The sequence below is a fragment of the Salmo trutta genome, chromosome 3 (genome assembly GCF_901001165.1).
Source record: "Salmo trutta chromosome 3, fSalTru1.1, whole genome shotgun sequence".
Taxonomy (NCBI): Eukaryota; Metazoa; Chordata; class Actinopteri; order Salmoniformes; family Salmonidae; genus Salmo; species Salmo trutta.
The window spans coordinates 43234858-43252681 of NC_042959.1; the positions used below are offsets into that span (position 1 = coordinate 43234858).

Consider the following 17824-nt stretch of genomic DNA (forward strand, 5'->3'; position numbering starts at 1 on the left):
ACAGGTGTGCTGGAGTCAGAGCAGATCCCCACCAGCTGCAACCTGTTCCACAATCAAGACCTCTACAAATACTCAGCCCTGCCACATCCACGCGGCGGGATCGTATTCTCTGCTCAGTCAGTCCATGTTCTAGCCATTTGTTACTGTTCAGATCCTGCTATCCTGTTGTGCCTGTTTTCCTTGCCTGACGTTGTTTTCCTCTCCGCTACAGTTCTGCCCGCTCTGACTCTGGTCCCTGTCTCCTGTCCCAAGTCTCGTCATCGTGCTCCTCTGTCCTGGATTCCCCACTCTACTACCCCCTTGGATTCCCCTCCGGACCTGCTTACCCTGTCTCAACCCCTCTCGCCTCAGCCTCCGCACCTGGTTTGCAGCAACCCGCCCAAGCTTCCCCTGACTTGCACTCCATATCCTCCTGGGGTTCAATAAATACCTTGGTTACTTCATCCCAGTCTCCTTATCTGAGTCTGCTCTTGGGTTCCCCTGTTCCACCCCGCGTAACAGAAAATAAGGACGATTTCTGATGCATTTCTGAGTTTTCAGCACATGCTCAATAATTTGACATATGAAATCAATTTTATCTTAATTCACAAATAATTTTGGATTCCCTCCAATATCATATACTGCTCAAAAAAATAAAGGGAACACTTAAACAACACATCCTAGATCTGAATGAAATAAATAATCTTATTAAATACTTTTTTCTTTACATAGTTGAATGTGCTGACAACAAAATCACACAAAAATAATCAATGGAAATCCAATTTATCAACCCATGGAGGTCTGGATTTGGAGTCACACTCAAAATTAAAGTGGAAAACCACACTACAGGCTGATCCAACTTTGATGTAATGTCCTTAAAACAAGTCAAAATGATGCTCAGTAGTGTGTGTGGCCTCCACATGCCTGTATGACCTCCCTACAATGCCTGGGCATGCTCCTGATGAGGTGGCAGATGGTCTCCTGAGGGATCTCCTCCCAGACCTGGACTAAAGCATCCGCCAACTCCTGGACAGTCTGTGGTGTTGGTGGATGGAGGGAGACATGATGTCCCAGATGTGCTCAATTGGATTCAGGTCTGGGGAACGGGCGGGCCAGTCCATAGCATCAATGCCTTCCTCTTGCAGGAACTGCTGACACACTCCAGCCACATGGGGTCTAGCATTGTCTTGCATTAGGAGGAACCCAGGGACAACCGCACCAGCATTTGGTCTCACAAGGGGTCTGAGGATCTCATCTCGGTACCTAATGGCAGTCAGGCTACGTCTGGCAAGCACATGGAGGGCTGTGCAGCCCCCCAAAGAAATGCCACCCCACACCATGACTGACTGGTCATGCTGGAGGATGTTGCAGGCAGCAGAACGTTCCCCACGGTGTCTCCAGACTCTGTCACGTCTGTCACATGTGCTCAGCGTGAACCTGCTTTCATCTGTGAAGAGCACAGGGCGCCAGTGGCGAATTTGCCAATCTTGGTGTTCTCTGGCAAATGCCAAACGTCCTGCACGGTGTTGGGCTGTAAGCACAACCCCCACCTGTGGACGTCGGGCCCTCATACCACCCTCATGGAGTCTGTTTCTGACCGTTTGAGCAGACACATGCACATTTGTGGCCTGCTGGAGGTCATTTTGAAGGGCTCTGGCAGTGCTTCTCCTGCTCCTCCTTGCACAAAGGCGGAGGTAGCGGTCCTGCTGCTGGGTTGTTGCCCTCCTACGGCCTCCTCCACGTCTCCTGATGTACTGGCCTGTCTCCTGGTAGCGCCTCCATGCTCTGGACAATACGCTGACAGACACAGCAAACCTTCTTGCCACAGCTCGCATTGATGTGTCATCCTGGATGAGCTGCACTACCTGAGCCACTTGTGTGGGTTGTAGACTCCGTCTCATGCTACCACTAGAGTGAAAGCACCGCCAGCATTCAAAAGTGACCAAAACATCAGCCAGGAAGCATAGGAACTGAGAAGTGGTCTGTGGTCCCCACCTGCAGAACCACTCCTTTATTGGGGGTGTCTTGCTAATTGCCTATAATTTCCACCTGTTGTCTATTCCATTTGCACAACAGCATGTGAAATTTATTGCCAATCAGTGTTGCTTCCTAAGTGGACAGTTTGATTTCACAGAAGTGTGATTGACTTGGAGTTACATTGTGTTGTTTAAGTGTTCCCTTTATTTTTTTGAGCAGTGTTTATAAAATATACAGCACTAGTCAAAAGTTTGGATACACCTACTCATTCAAGGGTTTTTCTTTATTTGTACTATTTTCTACATTGTAGAATAACAGTGTAGACATCAAAACTATGAAATAACACATATGGAGTCATGTAGTAAACAAAAAAGTGTTAAACAAATCAAAATATATTTTATCTGAGGTTCTTCAAAGTAGCTACTCTTTGCCTTGATGACAGCTTTGCACCTAAGCAGGCATCAGGTGCGTGTCTTGAATGTATCTCACCCCAAATATCTCCCTAGTAGCAGGAAGATTTTGTAGGTCCTGATTGGATGCATGTAGAAACTGTCCCATTACGGAGAATGTGGAGAATCTGCGTATCTGGAGCATGTCTACTCCTTATACGGTATCGAATAAAAGGTCAGATATCCGGAAATATATAGATAAAGATGTCCCTTGATATTGACTCTTTTCACCCAGTGAGTATTACTCGCGGGCCGCGAACAATTATTTTAGGCCTACACCTTGTTCAGTGTTCTAGCTAACAACCTGGTAACTTACACTCAATAGGAAAATAGTGCTTTTACACCACGTACAAACCTAATATTCCACAAATGCCTTTGTAATTTCAATGACAGGTATTTGTATCAACATTAGCTTTTTGTAATAAACAAATGTCTTAACAGGGTTAGATATTAATTTCTAGGCCATGTGCTTCAGAAGTAGCTGGAATTCATATAGGCCCAATATAGGCTATAAAGTATCCCAATCGATTTTGACCCTGAATTTTATATTATGCTCCTAACCTTTTTAAGTTGGGAGCATTAGTACTTAAGGATGTATTTTTATTTAGAGCCCTGCCTATAAGTGACATGAAACCAAATATGGAGTTGACTTCAGTTGATTTGGCCATTAAAACAATACATGATCCAATCCCTTTATTACTTTCAGTGTAGCTTGTGGTGGATAAAGTTAGACGAAGTTTGTAGTGGCTGTTTAATTAAAGAAAACTGAACCACAGAGCTACACTGAGTGTACAAAACATTAAGGACACCTGCTCCTTCCATGACCTAGACCGACCCGGTGAATCCAGCTGAAAGCTATGATCTCTTATTGATGTCACTTGTTAAAACCAATCAATCAGTGTAGATGAAGGGGAGCAGACAGGTTAAAGAATGATTTTTAAGCCTTGAGACAATTGAGACATGGATTGTGTAAGTGTGTGTCATTCAGAGGGTTAATGGGCAAGTCACAAGATTTAAGTGCTTTTGAATGGGGTATGTAATAGGTGCCAGGCACACCGGTTTGTGTCAAGAAATGCAATGCTGCTGGGATTTTCATGCTCAACAGTTTCCTGTGTATATCAAGAATGGTCCACCACCCAAAGGACATCCAGCCAACTTGATACAACTGTGGGAAAGCATTAGATTCAACACGGGCCGTTATCCTTGTGGAACACTTGCGACACCTTGTAGAGTCTATGCCCCAATGAATTGAGGCTGTTCTGAGGACAAAAGGGGCAGGTATAACTCACTATTAGGAAGGTGTCCTTAATGTTTTGTACACTCAGTGTATAGCTACTTTTCTGATTTTCTTTTTATAAAGTAGCCTTCTGACCTTCCAAGACTGAGGAAACAAAGCAGTCAAAGGTTATGTAAGATATCCATGACATATAGAGAGCTGAGATGAGAGGCACTTGATGCCTGAGGCCCTCGGTTGTCTGAGAAGGCAGGTCTAAACACGTACACCTACAATGTCTCAAAGTATTCACACCTTTGCCTTTCCCACATTTTGTTGGGTTACAACCTGAATTTAAAATGGTGCCGGAAGAAAGAATGGTCCAAACACACCAAGACAGTTGTGAAGAGGGCACGACAAAGCCTATTCCCCCTCAGGAAACTAAAAAGATTTGGCATGGGTCCTGAGATCCTCAAAAGGTTTTACAGCTGCAACATCGAGAGCATCCTGACTGGTTGCATCACTTCCTGCTCGGCCTCTGACCGCAAGACACTACAGAGGGTAGTGCGTACGGCCCAGTACATCTGGGGCTAAGCTGCCTGCCATCCAGGACCTCTACACCAGGCAGTGTCAGAGGAAGGCCCTAAAAATTGTCAAGGACCCCAGCTACCCCAGTCATAGACTGTTCTCTTTACTACCACATGGCAAGCGGTACCGGAGTGCCAAGTCTAGGACAAAAAGGCTTCTCAACAGTTTTTACCCCCAAGCCATAAGACTCCTGAATAGGTAATCAAATGGCTACCCGGACTATTTGCATTGTGTGCCCCCCTCCCAACCCCTCTTTTACGCTGCTGCTACTCTCTGTTTATCACATATGCATAGTCACTTTAACTATACATTCATGTGCATACTACCTCAATTGGGCCGACCAACCAGTGCTCCCGCACATTGGCTAACCGGGCTATCTCCATTGTGTCCCGCCACCCACCACCCGCCAACCCCTCTTTTACGCTACTGCTACTCTCTGTTCATCATATATGCATAGTCACTTTAACCATATCTACATGTACATACTACCTCAATCAGCCTGACTAACCGGTGTCTGTATGTAGCCTCACTACTTTTATAGCCTCGCTACTGTATATAGCCTGTCTTTTTACTGTTGTTTTTATTTCTTTACATACCTATTGTTCACCTAACACCTTTTTTGCACTATTGGTTAGAGCCTGTAAGTAAGCATTTCACTGTAAGGTCTACACTTGTTGTATTTGGCGCACGTGACAAATAAACTTTGATTTGATTTGTAGTTTTTTTTTGTCACTGGCCAACACACAATACTCCATAATATCAAAGTGGAATTATGTTTTTATTACATTTTTTACAAATCAATTAAAAATGAAAAGCTGAAATATCTTGAGTCAATAATTATTCAACCCTTTTGTTATTGCAAACCTAAATAAGTTCAGGAGTAAAAATGTACTTAACAAGTCACATAAGTTGCATGGACTGAATCTGTGTGCAATAATTGTGTTTAACATGACTTTTTAATGACCACCACATCTCTGTTCCCCACACATACAATTATCTGTAAGGTCCGTCAGTTGAGCAGTGAATTTCAAACAAAGATTCAACCACAAAGACCAAGGAGGTTTTCCAATGCCTCGCAAAGAAGGGCACCTATTGGTAGATGGGTAAAAAAAACAGACAATAAATATGCCTTTGAGCATGGTGAAGTTTTTAATTACACTTTGGATGGTGTATCAATGTACACAGTTACTACAATAATAAAGGTGTAATTCCTAACTCAGTTGCTGGAAAGGAAGGAAACTGTTCAGGGATTTCACCATGAGGCCAATGCTGACTTTAAAACAGTTACAGTTTAATGGCTGTGATAGAAAAAAACTGAGGATGGATCAACAACATTGTACTTACTCCACAATACTAACCTAATTGACAAGAGTAAAAAGAAGGAAGCCTCTACAAAATAAAACATATTCCAAAACATGCATCCTGTTTGCAACAAGGCACTAAAGTAATACTGCAACAAATGTGTCGAAGCAATTCACTTTTTGTCAAGAATACAAAGTGTTATGTTAGGGGAAAATCGAATACAACGCATTACTGAGTACCACTCTCCATATTTTCAAGCATAGTGGTGACTGCATCATGTTATGGGTATGCTTGTAATTGTTAAGGATTAGGGAGTTTTTCAGGATAAAAATGAAATTGAATGTAGTTAAGCACAGGCAAAATCCTAGAGGGAAACCTAGATCAGTCTGCTTTCCACCAGACACTGGGAGATGAATTCAGCTTTTAGCAGGACAATAACCCGAAACACAAGGCCAAATCTACATCATGCTTACCAAGAAGACAGTGAATGTTCCTGAGTCGCCAAGTAACAGTTTTAAATCTACTTCAAAATCTATGGCAAGATCTGAAAATGGTTGTCTAGCAATGATCAAAAATCAGTTTCAATTTTGAAAATAATAATGGGCATATTATACACAATCCAGGTGTGGAAATCTCTTAGAGACTCAGGGGTGTGAATACTTACAGTACCCGTCAAAAGTTTGAACACACCTACTCATTAAAGGGTTTTTCTTTATTTTTACTATTTTGTACATCGCACAATAATAGTGAAGACATCAAAACTATGACATAATAAATATGGAATCAAGTAGTAACCAAAAAAGTGTTAAACAAATCAAAATCTATTTTAGATTTTAGATTCTTCAAAGTAGCCACCCTTTGCCTTGATGACAGCTTTGCACACTCTTGGCATTCTCTAAACCAGCTTCATGAGGTAAATTCAAGAACTTTGAAAGTTTCATCAAGCGCAGTTGCTAAAACCATAATGCGCTATGATGAAACTGGCTCTCCTGAGGACCGCCACAGTAACGGAAGTCCCAGAGATACCTCTGCTGCAGAGGATAAGTTCATTCGAAATAATTGCACCTCAGATTGCAGCCCAAATAAATGCTTCACAGAGTTCAAGTAACAGACACATCTCAACATCAACTGTTCAGAGGAGACTGCGTGAATCAGGCCTTCATGGTCAAATTGCTGCAAAGAAACCACTACTAAAGGACACCAATAAGAAGAAGAGACTTGCTTGGGCCAAGAAACACGTGCAATGGACATTAGACCGGTGGAAATCTGCCCTTTGGACTAATGAGTCCAAATTTGAGATTTTTGGTTCCAACCGCCGAGTCTTTGTGAGACGCAGAGTAGGTGAATGGATGATCTCTGCATGTGTGGTTCCCACCATTAAGCATGGAGGAGGAGGTGTGATGGTGTGGGGGTGCTTTGCTGGTGACACCGTCAGTGATTTATTTAGAATACAAGGCACACTTAACCAGCATGGCTAGCATAGCATTCTGCAGCGATACGTCACCCCATCTGGTTTGCGCTTAGTGGGACTATCATTTGTTTTTCAACAGGACAATAACCTAAAACACACCTCCAGGCTGTGTAAGGGCTATTTGACCAAGAAAGAGAGTGATGGATTGCTGCATCAGATGACCTGGCCTCCACAATCACCCGACCTCAATCCAGTTGAGATGGTTTGGAATGAGTTGGACTGCAGAGTGAAGGAAAAGCAGCCAACAAGTGCTCAGCATATATGGGAACTCCTTCAAGACTGTTGCATTCCTCATGAAGCTGGTTGAGAGAATGCCAAGAGTGTGCAAAGCTGTCATCAAGGCAAAGGGTGGCTACTTTGAAGAATCTCAAATATGGTTACTACATGATTCCATATGTGTTATTATATAGTTTTGATGTCTTCACTTTTATTCTACAATGTAGAAAATAGTAAAAATAAAGAAAAACACTTGAATGAGGCGGTGTCCAAACTTGAGATTAGTACTGTATGCAAATTAGATATTTCTGTATTACATTTTCAATACATTTGCAAACATTTCTAAAAACATGTTGTCATTATGGGGTATTGTGTGTAGACGGGTGAGAAACAAAATCAATTTAATCCATTTGTAATTCAGACTGTAACACAACAAAATGTAGAACAAGTCATGGTGTATGAATAGTTTCTGAAGGTACTATAACTACACCAATATGGCTGCATTCTCCCCTCTTAGTCAAACATGGTGGAATGTGGACAGTTTTTTACACACAAACTCACCACCCTAAAATGTTTTTATCAGGCATAATGCAACATATCCAAATAATGTTCTATGTACAGGTTTAGTGCTGTAACGTCTCTCTATGAGAGATGGGTGTAGGAGTCAGGCGGAGGAGAGAAGATAATTATAATAACAAGAGTTTAATAAAGTCCATCAAAAACATACAGGCACTGGACCAAAAATACACAGTCCAAAAATTGCCAAAAGAACGAAATCCAAAGGACATAACCTGAATGAAAAATGATGAACAAAATAACGTCACCCAACATAAAACAGGGAAACGAAAATAAACCCGCACGACACAAAGCGGGTAGAGAGAAAATAAATACCCATACTAATCAACCCAAACAAGGAACAGGTGCACAACCAAAACAGACAAGACTAAACGAAAAAGAAAAAAGGATCAGTGGCAGCTAGTAGACCGGCAACGACGACTGCCGAGCACCACCCGAACAGGGAGAGGAGCCACCTTCGGTGGAAGTCGTGACAAGTGCTTACACATTACATGGTAGGGATTTTACAGATGTTAGAAAGGAGAAGAAAAAAAATTAACAGGTTCCACAAATGTTTTTGTAGAATCCAGTGAGAATATCCCATATGTCATACATGATTTATTACCTCTCAATGTGTGAGTTATTGACTACTATTGACATTAATAATTGAACAGGATGGTAGTAACGGCAAACCTAAAATTGTTGCTTGGCAAAACTTGTTATCCCAAAATTAACATAAAATATAAAGTGAGCTGCTTCGCTTGTACTGACATAGAAAGACACTTTAAGGTGGTGCTCAAGTTGTCATAATAATGTAAACATTGAGTTGTGTAAACATTTCAAGCAAATTGCATGTTACAACTCTGTCATTCATGTAGCATTCATATTGTGGTGCAATATTAAACACAAAATTCCCTATTGAAACTATACAATTACAATAGCTCTCCTACCATTATCTACCAGTAAAGTGAATTAAATGCTTCAAAGGCATGTCAAAGAGAGGTAGAGGAGACTTTGTCAAATCAAAGTGTTTGTTATGACAGGGACATTGCATCAGCTAGTGTTCATGACCATTCACAAACTGTGGATTCCAGCAGACAAGAAGCCCTACTGTTTTACCACTTCTGCAATGGCTGCATTCTTTGGTAATCACTGCTCTGTCACTGATAATAACTTTCTGAATGGTGCTCTGTGTAGATGTCAGTGCTTTGGGGGAAATGCAGGCAACAACGCTTCTTCTCAGTCTGCGAGTGAAATCTATTGTATTTACTGCATGTCATTTATAAAGGTAAAACAAATAGGATATACTGTAATTCATACTCTGCCATTATCCGCCCCTCTCTCAGCTCATCTCTATGCCGTGCTCCAGGTCCATGACTGGTCTTTTCTCAGGGCTGTAGTCTCGGTCATCACGTTCCACATACCTCTGCAGGGTGCTGTAGTACTGCTCACTCTTGGAGAAGGTGTAGAGGGCTGAGATCTCCTCCCAAGCCTTGTGGTTGGGGAATGGGAATATTTCCGGGTCACGGTTCTCAAAGAAGCTCTTTAGGTTCCTCTCGGCCAGCTTGGATGCGTACTCCATAGCGAATGTGTCAAACTGCTCCTTCTCCTTTTCTACATAGCGCTTCCAGAAGGTGAGCTGCAGGTAGCTGACCTTTGAGCGGCAGTTTGTGTAACAGGTCCCGAGGAGCCCTAGAACGGCTGAAATGATGATAATACACCAGCCCAGTATCTGGGGATGTACAGACATGAACCAAAACTTACGCTCACATAAAATGAATAAACAATGCCAACAATAATAATTGTTAATAATAAACATATTCAATACTAATTTTGCTTTACTGTCAATTGGATTTCATTTTGGTCTGACTCGTACCAGTCTTTGCAGCTGTATCAATAACCCATTGACAGTGAAAAATATGACATTCCACCATACAAAAGTCACAAACAGGGTCTGACTGCTGCTTTGCACTCACCTGTGACTGAGCCCGGAACATGAGCAATAGTTCCATGTTCTCGTCACTGGGCAGCTTGGACTTGCTGCAGGGCACGCGGGCCAACTCCTCCCGGCACATCAAGGTCTTGTTTTTACAGAACAGATCCACCACCAGATTATCATCCAGCCCGCTGACGGCACACTCGTAGAAGGTCCCGTTCAACAGTGCCACACACAGCCACATGATAGGGGCCACACAGGCGCCGGAGAAGATTTTGACAAACACTTTGAGGCAGCCGAAACAGTTGCCCCTGGGGCATAGCTTAATGGGGTTGAGGCAACAGCCAGTGTAGAGGCGCCACAGCCTGCTGCTGAAGAAAAGACCCAGCACCAGCAGCACCAGGCCTGGGCCCAGCAGGAAGGTCAGGCCGTATGCAAAGTTCTGGTCGTGGTTGCAGGGGCACTGGAAGGAGACCATGGAGAAGATCCGCTCTCCCCCGATGGTCAGGATGGCCATGAAGCTGTAGCCAATGGTGGCCTTCTGGTTCATGAAAAAGCGCAGGACGGTCTGGAAGTTATCCATGGTGTCGACAAGGGGTTTGTCACGCATGCTCCGCAAAAACCAAAATAATGCAAGAACGGAGCATTAGAAGAGGAAAAATACAGCGGTGAAATAGTTTAGACGCAAACGGTTGCGTCTCCAACACTCACTCCACTCCCTGTGCTGTTTGAGCCGAAGACAAACACACTGAAGTTCTTCTGAGCCTATTTCTGCCCCTCCCTTTCCCTCCTTCCTGTTCTTTCTCTTTCACTCTTCGTCCTCACCAACTCCTCCCTCTTTTCATCTGTTGCCCAACCTTGTCCACCCACTTATTCCAAAGAGATTGTCTGCATTCTCCAACTCTCAAACCCCACCCTGATTCTTATTTCTTCCTTCTAAATGTCCTTCTCTCTAACTCCCCCTCCTTTCCTATGCATAGGTAATAAAATAGCAGTGACTGAACTGGCTGACATCCTGCAGATCTGTTTTTGTACTTCAGACCATGCAGCTGCAGTTGTCCTCTCAGAGTGATGTCATATGACAAGCAGCCACGGGGTCATGCAGTCTGTCAAAAAAAAACCATTAATTTCACTTTAACCAGATTTATTTCGATAGTTATTTGAGCAGTTCAGCACAGTGATTTCAGCAACATGATTTATTATCTGTATTAAAGTCACATACAGCTTGAGCCAGATACAACATTATACACTATATGAAATCACCCTTTGCTCTCTCTCTCGCCCTCTCTTTCTTTTTCCCTTTCTCTTACATGCACAAAACGCGCGCACACATAAACACACACACACGAAACAATGTGGTATTTCGGCACTAAGGTTGCACTGCATTCATTAGCAGTTGCAAAATGAAATGGAAATCAACAATAATGTTAATACTGAGCTATGGAGCCTCACGCAGATGCATATCATGCATACCCAAAAATATAACACAGAGCACTGTTTTATAGACAATCATATAGCTAGCTAGACATTACATTAGACTTGCATAAGACCTACGCATTGTTTCAGAAAAAGGAGAAATGAGCAGATGAAACACGTGTTCTGAGTCAGTGGTTGGTAAATAGAAGAGTTTCCTCTCCCACTTCCTATAGAAGGCTGTGATGAGTTTCTATGCTCTACAATTCCCACGGGATGAAGCTATAATCTCCTCACCCTAAAAGGCTCTGAGTGCATTGATTTCTCCCACAGAGAAGCTTTTAACAGGTCTGTACTAGCCAGATCAGGTAACAAATGTACTAAATCAAAATGTATCTTGTTACAAAATTTAAAAAATACACTAATGACCAATTTATCAATGTATATGTTAGTCTTCAGAGCTTTGGGGCCCCCTGTTACCTCAAATTCGTTTGCATTGGTGTCAGAAAATACAAAATACCATTCTCTGAAGTACCTTGTTACAGTTACAATTCAAAATATATATATTAAAAGTAACTGAAATCTGTATGTCAAATACATGTAACAGAAATACTGCCAATCTCTGACTAGTACTACCTAAGCTTTACACAGAGATACAAATCTAACAATTACACTAAGTTTACATTCAATTCAGAGCTGATGTTCATCACAGTTCTCTTGTGGCAATGGTCGGTCTACAGTGCAATAATATAAATAACAATAACGCAGAAATACTTTGGAGACCAAGCTTGTAAGGTCCAACTGTGGGTTACCGTCATAAAGATGCTACATGTACACTGGTAACAGGCTTTTACTTGAAAGTATTTTGCAGTGCACTAGCTAATAGGAAGTAAATATGCTCCTTATTGTTTTATTTAACTAGGCAAGTCAGTTAACTAGAACAAATTCGTATTTACAATGACGGCCTAGGAACAGTGGGTTAACTGCCTTGTTCAGGGGCAGAACGGCAGATTTATACCTTGTCAGCTCGGGGATTCGATCTAGCAACCTTTCAGTTACTGGCCCAACACTCTAACCACTAGGCTATCTGTCGCCCCATTTCATAGAACCAGGCCATGCGTTTCCTGTTTAATACCACAGAACACCTGTATGTAGGTCAAGTCCCTGGCCTCTGAGCATAAAAATACTAAAGTGAAAAGAAAAGTAGAAGAGAAGAGAAAGAAAGTATGACCAACTATATAAAAAAAATCCCTTCTGAACATAGAATTTCAAATAAAAAGCTGCAAGCAGCACTCGTGATACAGTGAGTGAACTTTCAAGTAACAATATAAAATTGGGAAGTATTGTTATTCAAGTGAAGACCTGAGAGTGGTTAATAAGATGTGATTGGTCTTTCTACTGAAAAATCACCTGATGCACAGCGATAATGATGATGATGATGATGATGACGAAGATTAGAATGCTGACAACAATCCTCTATAATGAATCATGACTTTGATGATAAAAATAATAAGGATGGTTACAGATAGGGTCATGATAGTGATGCTGTTCCTATGATCATATGCATGCCCATTCACAGCATCATCTTGCCCTCATCCACAAAGGCGAGCACGGCTGGATTAGCAGTGTCTGGACCGTCTGACCTGACAGATGACATTCTGTGGTTCCTGGCCTGTGCTGGGTCATGGCACTCCACGTACTTGTGCAGGATGCTGTAGTAGTGGTCTTTGGTGCTGAACCTGTAGAGGGACGAGATCTTCTCCCAGGCCTGGTTAGGTGGGGTTGTGACAGGCTCTGGAGGCGTCTTCTGGAAGAAGCTCTTCAGGTTCCTCTCTGCAAGCTTTTCGGCGTGATCTGCCGTGTAGTTTTCCAGCAGGTCGCTCTCCCGCTGGGCATAGACCCTCCAGAACTTCAGCTGCAGGTAGCTGACTGGGGAGTTACATCGGGCAACACAGGTCAGTAGGAGGTTGAAGACCATGATGGAGGCAATCAGTAGCCAACCCAGGATCTGAAATCAAAACCAATACATTCAACACAATATTCAACTATTCTGCTTAACCCCTTACCTGGAATGCCTGAGTTAATGTCACAGTTATAATACAGTATACTGTACTGCTCAAACTCAAACCATATCTATAAAAATAGCAGGTAGCAGGAGAATGTATTAGGGAAGCATACTGTATATGGAACGGTAGATTCATTTCAGAGGTGTGTGTTGGTCAGCAATTCCTCCATCACATCTTCACATAGGAAGCAGTGTTTCCCTTAGGGTTTTTTTCAGCAGCGGTGGCAAAGTTAGCATAGGGGGGAGTGGGTGTGACCAATGGTGCGACTCCAACCATACATTTTAGAGGACCTCCTCTTGGCCACAGAGAAACAATGTTGCTGTTTTAAAGCTTATTTCCTGCAATTCTACACATTTTGTAATGGAGATTGTGCTGTGTTCTTATGATATCTGAGTGACTCCAACATTCTATCAAAATCAATGGGGGCTGCCTTATCTTTTCTACATACTTTATATCTGGTTTTAGCCTTTTAAATTTACACTGAAAACGTTTTTACCATCCCCCCAGCGGCTGCCTGTCACTGCTAAATTAATATAGGGGAAACACTGAGAAGTTTTGTACATTAATGAGAACAAGTCATACAGGAACTGAGTCAGACTGAAAAATAACTGCTATTTTATAATAATGGAAGTAGCCTATGCTTTGAGGTACTTCTGCTTTGGGGCATTTTAATGTTGGCATTTCCAAATGTAATGCAATGCAACAAATGCGTTCAAAGCAAAAATGTGTACTTCATAATGTCAGAGGCTCAGTTTAAAATATATTACAACTCCCTTCGCTGTCAGAACACATCCAGTGGTGTCAATTACTGTTAGCGGAAATCTGTCAGTCTAATCACCTACACTCCAACAGGCCGTCGACAAAAACAAGGATAGCCCACTAAAACATATTGAAGCGTGTAAAATGGGGCAAAGAAGATATGATAAAAAATATATAATTCAAACCATAACTTGGTTCTATTAGTGTGAATATTATCTCACCTGCGACTCAGCGCGGATGGTTGCCAGCACATCATTGCTGTCAGATTGGGGCACGTGGGTGGCTCTCTCGCACGGGAATTTATAAAGTTCATCCTGGCACTGCGGACTCTTTCCATCGCAAAGGTGGTTTGTGAAAACCGTTACATTGACGCCAGTCATGGCGCATTCAAAGTAATTGCCATTGAGCAAAGCGACTGCAATCCAACTGACAGGTGCAACTAGTGCTGTCGTGGTGATCTGAAAGAAGACCACCCCACAGGCGCAAACATTTTTAAAATGACAAAATTTGGATTTACGTAAACACAACCCTGTAAACAATTTCCAGGTTTTATTGCTCATGATGTAACCTAACACCAACAATGCCAGAGCAGGCACTAAGAGAAACACCATGCCGTAGGAAAAGTTCCAGCCGCTGCAAGGACATCTGAACACCACTGACGAAAATATCTGTTCCCCGCCTGCAGTTAACAACGCAACTAAACCAAACCCGAGACTAGTCTGCTGTTTCTCAACAATTTTAAGAACAGTTTTGAACTTATCCATCATTCCAGACGCACAGGACTTTACAGACACTTCTGCTGATAGCAAGTCATGGGAGCATATAAATTGACGTGACAGCTATACTTTCAGTTCCCCTGCCCGCTCACTGGGGGGGGCCTCCAACTCATGGTGTTGTAAACATGAAGTCACTTCACTAGGCTACAGTTTATTTATGGACGATACAATGAGGGTATTCTATTAATTCCCAGACCAGCCCCGCAGGTTGTCATGCACCCAAAAATCTGAAGGGGGGTGGTCTGGTTGGGTGCTTGCCCCCCATCTATAAATTGGAGAATTTAGCATTTTTCAAACACCTGAAACATCTTATTTTTCTTGCAATCTAGAGGCATAATCTTTATGCTTAATTAAAAAATATATGTTTATTTTTCTGCATATCTTAGGCACAGCTCTTGACCTGTCTGTATCCTCCTGACTGGTGGTAAAAAAATAAGAAACTAAATATGCTTCTCTGCATCTCTGCTCAAATCTGGGTAAAAGATGGAAAGGAATGTGAGTCGTATTCAGTACATTTAGTAATTGGTTGCTTTGAAAAATTCTACCAACCTTGCCAGCTGGCATGCCAGCTAAGATAGTTAGACAAGCTAGCTACTCTATCTTGATTGATGTCCTGAAATGTATTCTTGGTAGCTAGTTAGGAGTTTGGTAGATTAAGAACCTATCTGGGTTAGCGAAAGCCAACTTTATAAAATTGCTAGGTGGCTAGTAGTAAAACAATATTTACAGTGCCTTCGGAGAGTACTCAGACTTCTTGACTTTTTCCACATTTTGTTAAGTTACAGCCTTATTCTAAGATTGATTAAAATGTTTTTCCCCTCATCAATCTACACACAATACCCCATAATGACAAAGCAAAAACAGGTTTCTAGAAATATATTTTTAAACAACGGAAAAATAATATTTAATAAGTATTACATAAGTGTTCAAACCCTTTACTCAGTACTTTGTTGAAGCCCAAATTGGCAGCGATTACATCCTAGAGTCTTCTTGGGTATGAGCTTGGCACACGTGCATTTGGGGAGTTTCTCCCATTATTCTCTGCAGATCCTCTCAAGCTTTGTAAGATTGTATGGGGAGCGTTGCTGCACAACTATTTCCGGTCTCGATCCGGTTCAAGTCCAGGCTCTGCTGGGCCACTCCTGTGTTGTCTTAGCTGTGTGCTTAGGGACGTTGTCCTGTTGGAATGTGAACATTCGCCCTAATCTGAGGTCCTGAGTGCTCTGGAGCAGGTTTTCATCAAGGATCTCTCTGTACTTTGCTCTGTTCATCTTTGCCTCGATCCTGACTAGTCTCCCAGTCCCTGCCACTGAAAAACATACCCACAGCATGATGCTGCCACCATCATGCTTCACCGTAGGGATGGTGCCAGGTTTCCTCCAGACGTGACACTTGGCATTCAGGCCAAAGAGTTCAATCTTGGTTTCAGACGACCAGAGAATCTTGTTTCTCATGGTCTGAGAGTCTTTAGGTGCCTTTTGGTATACTCCAAGCGGGCTGTCATGTGGCTTCCGTCTGGTCACTCTACCATAAAGCCGGATTGGTGGAGTGCTGCAGAGATGGTTGTCCTTCTGGAAGGTTCCCATCTCCACAGAGGAACTCAAGAGCTCTGTCAGAGTGACCATCGGGTTCTTGGTCTCTTCCCTGACCAAGACCCTTCTACCCCGACCCAGTTTGGCCACTGTGTTCTTGGGGACCTTGAATGCTGCAGACATTTTTTGGTACCCTTCCTCACATCTGTGCCGCAACACAATCCTGTCTCGGCGCTCTATGGACAATTCCTTCGACCTTGCTCTGACATGCACTGTCAACTGTGGGACCTTATATAGACAGGTGTGTGCCATTCCAAATCATGTCCAATCAACAGAATTTACCACAGGTGGACTCCAATCAAGTTGTAGAAACATCTCAAGGATGATCAATGGAACAGGATGCACCTGAGCTCAGTTTTGAGTCTCATAGCAAAGGGTCTAAATACTTACATAAATAAGGTATTTCAGTTTTATATTTTTTATACATTTGCAAAGATTTCTAAAAACCTGTTTTCACTTTATCATTATGGGGTATTGTGTGTAGATTGATGAGGAACAACATTTATTTAATACATTGTAGAATAAAGCTGTAATGTAACAAAATGTGGAAAAAGTGAAGGGGTCTGAATACTTTCCAAAGGCACTGTATATATACAGTATATACAGTACCGGTCCAAAGTTTGGACACACCTACTCATTCCAGGGTTTTTCTTTCTTTGTACTATTTTCTACACTGTAGAATAATAGTGAAGACATCAAAACTATGAAATAACACATATGGAATCATGTAGAAACCAAAAAAAGTGTTAAATTCTTGAAAGCAGCCACCTTTTGCCTTGATTATAGCTTTTCACACTCTTGGCATTCTCTCAACCAGCTTCACATGGGATGCTTTTACAACAGTCTTGAAGGAGTTCCCACATATGCTGAGCACTTGTTGGCTGCGTTTCCTTCATTCTGCAGTTCAACTCATCCCAAACCATCTCAATTGGGTTGAGGTCGGGTGATTGCGGAGGCCAGGTCATCTGATGCAGCACTCCATCACTCTCCTTCTTGGTCAAATAGCCCTTACACAGCCTGATGGTGTGTTTTGGGTCATTGTCCTGTTGAAAAACAAATGATAATCCTACTAAGCACAAACCAGATGGGATAGCGTATCGCTGCGGAATGCTATGGTAGCGTTGCTGGTTAAATGTGCCTTGAATTCTAAATAAATCACTGACAGTGTCACTAGCAAAGCACCCCCACACCATCGCACCTCCTCCTCCATGCTTCACGGTGGGAAGCACACATGCAGTGATCATCCATTCACCTAGTCTGCATCTCACAAAGACATGGCGGTTGGAACCAAAAATCTCAAATTTGGACTCAGCAGACCAAAGGACAGATTTCCACTGGTCTAATGGCCATTCTTTGTGCTTTTGGCCCAAGCAAGTCTCTTCTTATTATTGGTGTCTTTTAGTAGTGGTTTCTTTGCAGCAATTCGACAATGAAGGACTTACTCCCCCAGTTTCCTCTGAACAGTTGATGTTGAGATGTGTCTGTTTCTTGAACCCTGTGAAGCATTTATTTGTGCTGCAATTTCTGAGACT

At 42.4% G+C, this 17824-nt stretch overlaps 2 protein-coding genes across 2 annotated transcripts; both read right to left on the bottom strand.

Moving 5' to 3' along the window:
* Window positions 1-7878: 7878 nt before the first annotated feature.
* Window positions 7879-10718, bottom strand: LOC115175653 (calcium homeostasis modulator protein 5). The gene is made up of 2 exons (XM_029735066.1): window positions 9727-10718; window positions 7879-9482 (listed from the first exon to the last, which is right to left on the bottom strand). Exons 1-2 carry the CDS (start codon window positions 10294-10296, stop codon window positions 9093-9095), a joined length of 960 nt encoding a protein of 319 aa, XP_029590926.1. The 5' UTR covers window positions 10297-10718; the 3' UTR covers window positions 7879-9092.
* A 146-nt stretch (window positions 10719-10864) lies between these two features.
* LOC115175646 (calcium homeostasis modulator protein 6) lies at window positions 10865-14761 on the bottom strand. The gene is made up of 2 exons (XM_029735056.1): window positions 14146-14761; window positions 10865-13107 (listed from the first exon to the last, which is right to left on the bottom strand). The coding sequence occupies exons 1-2, from the start codon at window positions 14689-14691 to the stop codon at window positions 12673-12675; spliced, it is 981 nt and encodes a 326-aa protein (XP_029590916.1). The 5' UTR covers window positions 14692-14761; the 3' UTR covers window positions 10865-12672.
* Window positions 14762-17824: the final 3063 nt, after the last annotated feature.

Coding starts and splice junctions, on each gene's coding strand:
- LOC115175646 (XM_029735056.1), bottom strand. CDS start 14,691: ATGATGGATAAGTTCAAAACTGTTCTTAAAATTGTTGAGAAACAGCAG. Junction 13,108..14,145: donor CCATCCGCGCTGAGTCGCAG/GTGAGATAATAT, acceptor TTTTGATTTCAG/ATCCTGGGTTGGCTACTGAT.
- LOC115175653 (XM_029735066.1), bottom strand. CDS start 10,296: ATGCGTGACAAACCCCTTGTCGACACCATGGATAACTTCCAGACCGTC. Junction 9,483..9,726: donor TGTTCCGGGCTCAGTCACAG/GTGAGTGCAAAG, acceptor GTACATCCCCAG/ATACTGGGCTGGTGTATTAT.